The sequence below is a fragment of the Gouania willdenowi genome, chromosome 21 (assembly GCF_900634775.1).
Source record: "Gouania willdenowi chromosome 21, fGouWil2.1, whole genome shotgun sequence".
Taxonomy (NCBI): Eukaryota; Metazoa; Chordata; class Actinopteri; order Blenniiformes; family Gobiesocidae; genus Gouania; species Gouania willdenowi.
The window spans coordinates 10,785,600-10,797,950 of NC_041064.1; the positions used below are offsets into that span (position 1 = coordinate 10,785,600).

Genomic DNA, 12,351 nt, shown 5'->3' on the forward strand with positions numbered 1-12,351 from the left:
GTCAGCAGAAGACAGCAACTCAACACACTGGAGATCACCATCAGCAGAGCAGCTTTTATGCACAATATTAGATTTTTGGCCGATATCCAATATTTTACAACTCATTTGACTGATAACTGATACTGGTATTTCTCCCTAATCCAAAGATTATTAATGAAAACATTGTAACAGTTTGCTTGTATGTGTTTTAATGCACATTTGTTCAACATCTGACAAAAATAACACATATGCGGTTCACAGAGATGTAGTGTCAATGATTCAGAAAGGATGACTAATCTGTAGCCACCAAAAATCACTTACAGTATACATAACTGTGTGGATTACAGGTTATTAGGTTTAATATGATTTTTCTTTGTTTGTTTTTAGGCTGCAAATCAACAGCTGTATCTATTAACATGTTTGCAGTAGAAAAGTGCAGGTATATTTTACATTCATTAGCATATTCATGTAAATTTGAAAGGATTTTAAAGCTGGCTGCGCAGTGTCTTCATGACTTGGCTCCACTTGTGGATTGGAGGGCTACCAATGGCCACCAGCTTCCTCAGGAGGTTGCATGGCTGCAGGCTGGGCACATCAGGGTGAGCCTGGTGGTAGTGCTCCAGCCTGTCCATGATCTTCTCCAACCCGACCATGTCAGCGTAGAACATGGGGCCTCCTCTGTGCTGCGGCCAGCTGTAGCCAAACACATAGATGACGTCTATGTCTTCGGGTGCTGCAGCTATTCCCTCCTCCAGGGTCTGGAAACCCTCATTGATCAGGGCGTACAGGCACCGCTCCAGCACCTCTTTGGGGTCAATGCGGCGCGGCACCAAACCATGAGTGGCTCGGTACTGATTCAAGAATGTCTGCATCCAAGGGTCAGGCCTAGCAACTCTACCGCCAGGTTTGTCGTACCGATACCATCCTTGGCCCGTTTTTTGTCCAAACCTGCCTTGCTCACAGATCAGATCTCCCACAGGACTGTACCTGCAACCCTTCTGCATCCGAGGTATTTGCCCCGTCCTTTGATCAGGCACCGCCAGCCCCTCCTCCTTCCTTATCCTCCAGCCCACATCAATCCCGGAGAGATCAGACATTCTGAAGGGACCCATGATGAATCCAAACTCCTCTAAGGCTTGATCCACCAGCTCAGGACTGGCTCCTTCCTCTAACAGGAAAAACGCCTGATTCATGTATGGCTTCAGCATGCGATTCCCCACAAAGCCCAGGCAATTACCCACCGCCACGCTGACTTTTCCCATCTTCTTTCCCAGCTGCATGGCAGTGGCTACAGCTCGGGGAGATGACTGTCGTCCATAAACCACCTCCAGTAGCTTCATAACATGAGCAGGAGCAAAAAAATGCATTCCAACGACAAGCTCTGGATTTGGGGTTTTGGAGGCCAGGTGATCAATGTCTAGTCCAGATGTATTGGTGCACAGCAAAGTGCCGGGTTTGCACACCGCCGACAGCTGCTGAAACACCTTCTCCTTCAGAACCATATCTTCAAACACAGCTTCAATAACCAGGTCTACGTTTGCTACGGGCTCCATGCTGTGACTGTAAGTGATTGTATCATGCTCAGGAGTGACCCCGCGTCTCTTGGCTCCTCGGATTAACATCTCTTCAATGGCCTGCTTTGCCTGCGTTAGTTGCTTCTCATGCGTCTCCACAGCAACCACAGAAAAGCCTGCCTGGGTGAGGGCCACGACGATGCCTCTTCCCATGGTGCCGAGACCTACAGGAATGAATATATATAATATTCACAAAATGTTTGTGATGTCAGCTTTTTATAACCACATAAAATATCATGATCCAGTCCTTCATGCAGGGAAAACACTAACTGGGTTTCCATTACAGATGTTCACAAAATAAAAGCAATATTTCTAAATGTCGAAAAAGTATAATCGCGCTTTGAACGTGTTTCCATTGAACGTTGTTATGGGCAGGAGCCTCGTAACTCCTGTGAAATCTCATCTTGTGAGACTTCGCTGCAGGAAGACGGACGCTCAGAACCTCCTTATAACACTTCGTGTTCCTTTGTTGTTTCACGTCTAATGTGACACTAATCATTTTAAAATACAATGCTAACAAATGTCTCGGTCTCCTCTTCTGTCTAAAAGGACCGCGCCATGTTTTTTCATGTGACCAGGTACGTCACATTCTATGACGTGTACTTGCTGAAATAGTGTTTCCATCGTGCTTTTGTGACACATTTCAATATCGAAATTCAGGTATTTCCATTACCAGTTTTTACTGCGCAATTTAATTTTTGCGCATTTCCAAAGGTAGTAAAAACCCAGCTACTCTTAATCCATTTCAATACCACAAAAAGCATCAACATAAATATGCCGGAGTTAGCACAATAGCCCAATTTCATCCACAGATGAACATGTGATAACATACAGTTGAACAATAATATTTAATATAGTTAGTTACTTTCACTTTTTGAAAAATAAATCTAGTTCAACTAAAATTTAGTCAAAAAATAAATAAATCTGAGCTAAAAAATAATCCAAAAATAATTTTGTCTTTGAGGTCTACAGAAATTCTTGATATATAAATGAGGTCACGATCCAAAAAAAAGGTTGGGAACCACAGCAATAATAACTGTTTCTTTTCACTTATTTAACTAATGAGATTCTTTAAAATGTGTGTCATCACTCATTCATTCAATCACTATGTTCTATAGTTGTTTTTAAATAGTTTGCTTGGATTCAGAAATAAGAGAAAGGGGGTACTTGAGCCAAAAAAGTTTGAGAACCACTGTTTTAAGCCATTAACTAATGTGAACTGTAAATAAGTTATTACACAAAATTAAAAAACAAAAGTCTGAAACGTACAAAACTGAATCCAATAACTCTCTAACCCTTACCTATCACAGCAGTTTTCTGCACGGGCAGAGGTTCGACGGTGTCCCATTGAGCTCCACTGGGCATGCTCCACCTTCCCACTGCTCTCTGTGCAAAGAAGCTGTACTGCAGAGCTCGGGCCTGGCCGGAGGTAAAAAGAGTGGCCATCAGCTCCTTCTCCCGCTCTAGACCCTGAGCGTAAGGCAGGGTGGCTGCTGCACGCACGGCCTGGACACATGCAACCGGGGCGATGGCTCCACGGGCACTCCGACGCACCCTCTGCATCGCTTCCTCAAACAGGGCGTCTGTATCATCAGAGGGTGGGCATGGGTACAGACTTATGCGGCGTGCATCGAGGGGCTTTCCTGAAACAGAAAAGTAGAAGTTAGAGAGACATAAATTCACCCCATCTTTTTTATTACTTTATTGAGTTGTATCAATGACTTTCATGTTCCTTTTTGCAAATGATGAATAGAAACAAAACAAATCAATAAAGTTAGATTAAACTTTCTAGCCATGCTTACAAATATCAAGTAAACACTCTTTCCATTGAAAAAGAGACCCGAACAAAAGCTACACATTTCAACGTGCTTTCCATAGAACACTAATGGTGGGTGATTTTCACCTTAGAAAAGCTATATTATTATCCTCCGACACAAAGTGTGGAAGGGGGATATAGGTTTGATCTCCGTCCATCTGTCCGTCCGTGTTAATGGGAACAGCTTTTCTCAGAATAGCCAAATTCAGTGTGTGGCTTCAGGGTATCAATACCTTGATGGAGTTCGAAAATGAGAAGTGCGCAATAATTTTTTCCGGTGTTATTGCCCTTGTACGTTTTTTTTTTTTGGGTTTTTTTGGCGGGGGTTGTTGATGATGAATTTTAGCGATAGTGTTCTAGGGTTAAGGTAAAAAATATATAAAATAAAGCCGATAAAACAAAAGAAAAAATAAATTCAAGAAGTAAAAAAAGATCTACAAGCTTTACTACACACCAGATTGTTATGGTTTGTTTGTTTTTTTACTTTTGTTGAGTTGAAACTGTGCACGTCACCTTGAATTTCATACGTCGTAGCAAATAGTTTCTTTTTTTATTTTGCTACCGAGTAAAATCTCCTAAAATTGTCATTTATTGCTCTTTTTCAGGCTTGTGTGCTATGACACATTAGCAAAATATATTTGAGAATCCAACATTAAATTCTCCTCAGATTCTTTTATCTCAAACTTTAGATGGAAGTACTTCCCAGAGCAATGAGAGTATAGAGACTCCGTAAAAAGCTACTCTATTCCCTTTCCTGACATTATTACTTGGGACAGTAGACAGAACCGTTCACAGCTCCACTGAATTACACACGGACCATGAATACGGACCAAACTGGGTCACCATGGCGATGCTTTAAGGCGAAGCAGCCACATCTGATTAACGTTACCCACACCAGCCCCCATAACAAACTCTTTTATCCAGTGGAGTGAATAAAAAGGCAGGTGTGGTGTTTACCGTGTACCAGTCGGATGCATACACCGTCAACAATATGAAGTGAATTTGTTGGGAAGTGGAAGAGTGATGTGATCCCTGTGTAATTTAGCTGAGTATTATGGCAGCCGTTAATCTGTAAATGGTTTAGCTGTGGATTTTCTGTGCAGCAAAGGGGGGAATCCTGGCTGTACAGACAGATGTAGCAGGCAGATGTTGCAACCGCCGGGGTGGGGTGAAAAAAAAAAACCCTTAATCTTGTCACAAGCGAGAGATTCCCGAGTGCGAGTCTGCGTGAGTGCAAGTAAAATGCCACACATGCACCAAGGCTTTTTTTCTGCAAAAATGAGCTTGTGTTTGATCACTCGCTCGACTCCGCCCCAGTCAGCTGTAGCCTGCACAGAACCACAAAGTAGGACATCCCTTAATGACAGAACTGGAATCAACAGTTTATCACACTTTTAGAAACGTATAGGGTAATTCCATGTCTTTTCAACACATTTTCAGGCTATCCCACGCACTTTATGTTACGAGCAAAAAATAAATGATTACAAGACACAGAGACAAGCTACAATGACCTCATGTAAAGGATTTTCAATAACAGCGAGTAGTAAATCAGCCCCAAAGTTGGAGTCCAGAATACAACTGAAGAAGTTGCATAAAGAAAAATTGTTGGTAACACTTTACTTGAAGTTTAATACATAAGGCTGACATTACACTGTCATTATTATGACATGACACCTGTTATTAGCATTAATAAGGTGTCATGAAGGCTGTCATTAAGTGTTGTTCATTACCCTAACCCAAAAAAACACCAACACAGTTCCAACAGTGTCATAATTTAGCGAACAACACTTAATGACAGCCTTCATGACACCTCATTCATGCTAATGACAGCATAATGTCAGCCTTATGTATAAACTTCAAGTAAAATCTTACCAAATTGTTTTATATCTCAAGAAAGAGAAACCTTCATACTATAAATTAAAACATTCCCACATGCAGTTATGAGCCAATTAATATAGTAAAAAAAAAAAAAATTGGATTTCAATAGACTGTCACCCAAGAACCAATGCATGTATGTGACTAATCATTAGTGATTTTAACAGTCTATGTACATAGCTCAAAAGCTCATCAAATTACAGGGAGCTGAGACATATGCAAAGATGTTTACTGAAGGTCCAAACATGTTCCAGCCTGAAAACCGGACAAACGTTTATCCCAATTTGAGGGGTTGGTAGGTCCACCAGATAGGATGTAAAGCATATATTTTTGTATATTCTGAGAGAGTAGGTAGATCTAAATTACTATACCAAACTTTAGTTTCCTATGTGATGTAGTTCCTGAGATATTAGAAGCTGAAAATGGAAAAAAAAAAAAAAAAGGGTGAGCGAAAATCAACACATCCCCTCACTAAATTAGCCGTATCTCAAAAAGTATTGATCCGATCAAACTAAAAATGTACAGTGTGCCAATCGAGTAATTGGGGAATAATTGGTAAAAATTTCAGAATTGGGGCCATTTGTGAAATGACATGAAATGACCCTATGTTGACTGAACTGTTGATCAGTTGATCTGAACAGGCTCTCTTGTGTGCTGTTGGTTCTTTCTATCTGACTCACTCTAAGCCTCGGCTTTACAAACAACACTCACTTTCTCACCCACTCAAATTCATCTTGGCAAAGTAGTGAGGGATAAAGGCTCTTGCACAAGAAGAGTGCACACATATTTCAGTTGTAAAATCTTTAGCTTTTAGTGCAGTTTTGGAGACATAACTGTTTGCATTTACCGCGTTTTACACCCGAGGCTTAAGTTCTCTGTACACATATGGAGTTCAGGAAATCGTTGCACCATCGAGCTCACAATAACAAACTAGGGGAAAAAAATAATAACAAACGCAGTCCCCCATTGTGTTTGTTTCATGCAGAGAACTGAAAAGCTCTTGGACAATTCAGTCACTGCTGAAGGAACCTTTCCATCGAACATTCCGACACAGAAAAGCAAACGGCAGAGTGGGTGGTGTTGTGTGGATTAGTCAACAATAATAAAATGGCTGCTACACTTCTAACAAGTCCAATGAATAAAAAATTACAGCAGCATTTATTGAATGCTTCTTTGATTCCCTGCTGGGAGTTTGATGACATACTGTAACTGTTAGCGGGATGGAGTCTAAATGGGAAGAATTAAACTAATAGACAGGAACGAGAGCCTGCAATGTCTGCTGAAGGCCTATTCTTAGGACATATGTCCCGTTTTACTCTTTTCAATAATGAAGAAAAAGCAGTGAAGGCATCGGAGCAAATCTCACACAGTCATGAAGCATGTATAACTGTCACAATTTTCTCATTTCTTATTAAATCTCACCGGCAACAGAAGAGGCAAACTTCAGAGCCACATCTACAGTATTTTGATCAGTGACGTGATCCACGATTCCAAGCTGCAGTGCCTCAGCAGCAGTCACATGACGCCCTGAGGGAGACATGACAGTCAGAGGGATACATTACTTGTGAATAAATTGGTTTCCCCACATCAGAAATTCAAGTGCAGGATATCAAATATAAACCATGCAAATGCAATGAAATTGAAGGAGAGTGTCACAGTTACAGAGGTCCAGCCAATTTCTCATATGAAGAAATAAATCTCAATTTTTCTTGTTGAACTGATCTGATGCTGACCTCTGCTGGTCATAAAACTGAACTGCAGTGCGACGTTAACAAATCTTTTGAGAAATAAGTAAAAGTACATATGGATGTGGCTGGGTTCGAAATTAGGCTTTACACCGATCTGATCGGCTGTATTGGATCGGCCGATATTTTGCATTTTATGCCATTAATGTGATCGGCTGTAACGTCTTAACTTGCCGATCCAATCAATGACATCATTGTTGTGATGACACATTCTATAGATGCTGCCATTGCATTGTTATATCTTGTCATTTACATCGAAGAGTTGTTTGCTTTACGTGACACGGCTTTATTTCACTCAAATTTGTGCACAAAAGTGAAAACAAACGGCAAAAATATCTCTTGGTTGGAGCGAAGCGGCTGAGCGTCGGACTTCTACCCCAGTCTACCGACTCTGAAAGCTGGAGCAGCATCTGCTGTTAGTGTGTGTGTTTGTTTGTATATGTGTGCACACTTGTTAAAATGGAGAGTGGCTTCACCTCCGCTGTACACCTGGGAGTCTAACTTCGCTCCGGGGGCCGAAGCTATTCTCAGCTTCGGCGTTAACTCCCTTGTTTCACAACAGTTATTGAGTATGACATGGGACTCCGGTTTAATTCAACAGCTGCAACTTTTATTTTTCTAATCATTCAACACGGCATACAGCTTCTAATCGATCTGCTCCGGTCACAGACGCTCCCTCACTCCGCACATGGTCAAGCGACTAGGGCATTCATTCGCAGTTAAAGGACCACGCACACACACCACTTCTGCAAACCCAAGCGCCGCCCCGGGCCCTAAGATGCAGCCAGGCCAGCAGAAAGAGCGGGGGCCAAGGAGCCCCAGGCCACCCCCTCCACGACCGAGCAGCCCCTCAGATGCCCCCGAGATCCCAAGCCAAGAGGCAGCCAGCGCTCCCCACACACACACCCGAGAAAGCCCCAAGGAGCCGAGGATCCAGCGCAATATTTGTAAAACAATGAGTTTTAAAACGCTGAAACAAATATTTGATCACAGATACAAATGTGAGTATTTCAGCCACATCCACGCCCCGACGAGTAAAGACACACTCCAGCTCAGTCTGTGATTTACACACAGTCACAGAATAATCCATATCACAGCTTAGAGTGTGTGCATCAAACACACATCCAACATTACATTGTAAAGGGTACACTCCGGTGTGGATGTTCACATAATTCTTTACGATCTAAATTGTAAGGTTTCTTCTGTGAGTGGTTGTACCTGTCAGTCTTTAAAAGTTTAATGGAACTACATGTTTTACTACAAACATCCCATCCAGAGGGTTTCTCTCTAGTGCAGGGGTATTCAGGACACCATCGCAGGGCTCTACACAAACTTTTTCAGTGGTGGCACTGGTTTTAAAAGAAGACGTAACAAAAATGTTTTAAATAACAGAAAAGCATAACAACAGGTTACATGTATTCTGTTTTTTTTTAATTTGCAGAAATGCTGTACTTGAATTACCTTAACAGTAGCATAACCAACTTAGCATCTGCATTGATTTACCCCATGGAATTCAAATCAGAGGGGGTCTCCTAACCCTCTTCCCCTGGGAGAACCACAGCTGAACATCTGGCCTGGCATCATAGTCCATCAGTTCTGATTCTGATGAGGTCATCCACAATATCAGTATGAAGACTGGCCCTCGCTGCGTGTGTCCATCTGCTTGGCGCGTTCTTCCCCATCAGCCCCGCCCCACGTCCACTAGGCGCGCCCCTCATGCACTCTTTTGCTACGCGTGCCTGGACGACTCAGCGTGTAACTCCCCGTTTCCTCCTTTTGGATTTTCAAAATAAAGTCACCGCACTCGCACAGATGCGACCAGATGAAATTTTCACTTGCACACACTGAAAAATGACTCTCATATGCGACCAATTTGGTGAACGGTGATCCGCCCAAAAATCCTGATCGTGTAAAGCCTATTCGCAATGGCATACTAACATACTACTCATAGAAAGTCTGACGTCAAAATGTAGTGCATTCACATTAGATAAAATTGAGTATGTGAGAAATTCCTGGACATATACTATATCGGGACATTTTTGAAGTACGCACTGTGGGCACACGAGTCATACTCAGCTGCCCCATGATGCATTGTGAGCGGAACGTAAAATCGCCCTGGGACCAGCTTCAAGCTAAAAGTCGTTTAAATAAAAAAAAGCATCTCTTCCTGTCTTACATTAGTTTTTTAACTCCTTTGTAAATAAGGCTCTTGTTTTGAAGTTAATCGGAAGTTTTGTCAGTAGCACAATGGTGGTTCTCCGAAAATCTCCAAAATATCAACATGAAATGTGTTTCTGCAAGTTTTATCGATCAAATGAGCACATGTTGATATTCTACTTGGTCACTTTCTCACTTAAAATGCTTTCGGAACTTTCAGAGGTTTAGAATCAACGAAGATGTTTAACCTCAGTGTGCCATTTTTAACACAGACTGTGTGCAGCAACACATCCAGCATGTGTCTGTTTAAAGGCAACCCCTGGTCTCTACCTGTGGTGATGAGGTCTAGGGCAGCCGTTATTCCGATGAGGCGGGGCAGACGCTGGCTTCCTGCTGCAGCTGGCAGAAGGCCCAGAGTCACCTCAGGAAGACCCAGTCGAGCCTGAAAATAGATTCAAATTTGTGAACAAAACAATCCAAATCAGACATGTATCTTCTTCACCCTAAACCCCAAATACTCTCAAGAATTCACAAGTTTGCTGCGTAACCTGAAATGTGCAGCTCAGCAGATTGTGAGAAATGTAGAAACACTAACTTTGGTGTGTGAGATGCGATAATGGCAGGCGAGGGCTAACTCAAGGCCTCCGCCTAAAGCGATTCCCTCTATGGCAGCTACTACTGGTTTGGTTGAGGCCTCGATGGCGTGGATCATTGGTATTAGTGGAGGCCCAGTCATGACTCCCCTGAATGATTTGATGTCAGCTCCTGTTAAATCACACAAGGATCAAACTAAGAAACAAAAACCAGAAAACTTTACACTGATCTACTTATTATATTGACTTCTTTTAGGCAATTTTGATTCACACTAATGACAGTTTTGTGTTTTTCAGTCATACGGGATGCTTGTGAAAGCATTTGGTAAAGCTAAAGGTAAACACGATCACCCATACCACCACAGAAGACTTTATTCTGCCCACAGATGACCACAGACTTCACCTCCGGCTCCTGCAGAGCTTTATTCACTGTATCGACGATGCCTTGTCTCACTGCCGCACTGGAAAAAACAAAAAACAAGAGAAATATTACGCTTTGCATTCTGCTTTTAACACAAATAAATGTTGCTTCATTTTTATTCAGTGTCAAACCTAATGTGTGTAAATGTATGAAAACGCTTCATTTGTTTACTCAATTAAACATTAAGCAGTCTTATTAGCTTTTTCCCCAGAAGAAGTCCTTGCTTTGTAGAATTAATTTTATATTAATATGTTTTTCTTTACTGAGAGATGAATAGATCCTAATGTTAATACATTTAAAGTGTCGTGCATTTTATATCTGCGAATATTAAAGTGCTAAAATCAATGAAAAAAGTTGTTAAGCAATGTTTTTTTATATTTGATAAAACAAAGGTACAATCACAAAACACAATTGATGAAAGAATAAAAACTAAACTGCTTACACCTTCTTCATAAATGTGGCTTTATAGTAGCCGATTATATTTCTCCTTTGTGAGCTTGGCAAGATGAATTGTACTTTGAATCTTCACTGCCTCTCAGATCATTTGTTAATGTATATCATACTGGATGAAGGATTAAAATGACAGACGACAGTAAATCTTACAAGCGCAAACTCAAGAAAACATTGGTCAGAGTGTGACTGAGTTTATGTTTATTAAGCTGTTGATATGAAAGACTGTCACCTTGGAAGGAGAAACTGTAGACAAAATACTGAAGTATTAAACTTAAGGAGCAGAAGATGACTTGTTTGTTTTTTTTCTTTCATATTTTATTATAAACAGCAAAAACTGTTGAATGAACTAGAAAACCCAATGTATTACCAACTAAACACACATGAATGACCATAAACAAGTAGTTTATATTTTGTAAAATAACCCACTATTAAATTTGAAAATGATTTAATCTGTCTTTTACACCCTTAAATTGATTTTTTTTTTATTCTAACAATAGGGAAAGACTGACTGAAATGGGATATAACAACGATGTGTGAAATTAAAGCCTTTCATAATTTCCGTATCAGGTAAAACCGCGTTTTTAAAAGATGTGAAATTCATTTTGATAATATAAGCTATTCAAAGCCAGACAAATACAACCAGAAACACTTTATTTTGGCATTAAGTACATTTTTCAGCTTTTCTATATGTGTCAATATTTTTTCATGTGGTGTGCTAATAACAGCTGTAGAAAGATAAGCCAATAAAATTAACAGATTTAAACTACAAAAATACATAAAAAGTCATTACTAGACATGCTTTATTATTTTTTTTATTATAAAAAAAAAAAAGGCGTTTGTAATTGTTTACCTTTGGCATGACAACTAAAAAGTAAATCTCTGTCGCCACCTTGTGGCAAAACGACCTCCAATCACACGCATTATTTTAAACTGATCCAAACAAAACACGTGATCAAACCCATTTCTTTGACTGCAGACTAATACAAACCCTTCACGTGATCAGTTTCTGCAAGTAAAGCACGTGTGTGTTACTATATATTATTACTTAATGAAGTAAACAACGTTATATCTGCAGCTCACCTGAGCGCGTTAACGGGAGGGTTTTGTAAAGTGATGAGACCAACAGAACCAGAGACCCGTGAGAACTGCGCCATAGTGGGAGAAAGGAACCACGGAAAGACGGAACAATCAGTCAGTGAACGCAGACTGAACTTTGAAACTGTGTAGAAACATTAAACATTAGCATGTAGAACACGCCTACTATCGGAGGCTACGACACAACATTTGAGTTGCCAGATACAGTAAAAGAATCCCCGTCTTCTTCTTCTTCTACTTCCGTATTTTCTTCTTCGGTGGTTTTTCATAGCGGTTGTCAACCACTTTGAGAGCGCATTACCGCCACCATCCCCGCGCTCTGCTGACGGACCTACTCATCAAAAATAAATACGTTAAATGCTGAGCTAATTTAACTAATTTAAATGCTGGGGTGTCAAAATAGTTTTAGTTCAAGGGCCACATTTGACCCAGTTTCATCTCAAATTGGCTGGACCAGAAAAATACATGTACTTTCACATGTGAAAAATATTGTAAGTCTCTTATTCCTGAATGTTAAGAAATTGATCTAAATTCATTAAATTTGCAACTAATTTTCTAAAAAAAATATATATATATATATTATTTTTATTAAATGCAACTTATTAAAAAAAAAATTGCAACTGATTTTCTAAAAAAAAAATGC

At 40.5% G+C, this 12,351-nt stretch overlaps 1 protein-coding gene across 1 annotated transcript; it reads right to left on the reverse strand.

Annotated features, from left to right (window-relative positions):
* Positions 1-171: 171 nt before the first annotated feature.
* ehhadh (enoyl-CoA, hydratase/3-hydroxyacyl CoA dehydrogenase) lies at positions 172-11,884 on the reverse strand. Its single transcript, XM_028437011.1, has 7 exons — positions 11,694-11,884; positions 10,097-10,200; positions 9,742-9,911; positions 9,477-9,588; positions 6,667-6,771; positions 2,855-3,196; positions 172-1,717 (listed from the first exon to the last, which is right to left on the reverse strand). Exons 1-7 carry the CDS (start codon positions 11,765-11,767, stop codon positions 465-467), a joined length of 2,160 nt encoding a protein of 719 aa, XP_028292812.1. The 5' UTR covers positions 11,768-11,884; the 3' UTR covers positions 172-464.
* Positions 11,885-12,351: the final 467 nt, after the last annotated feature.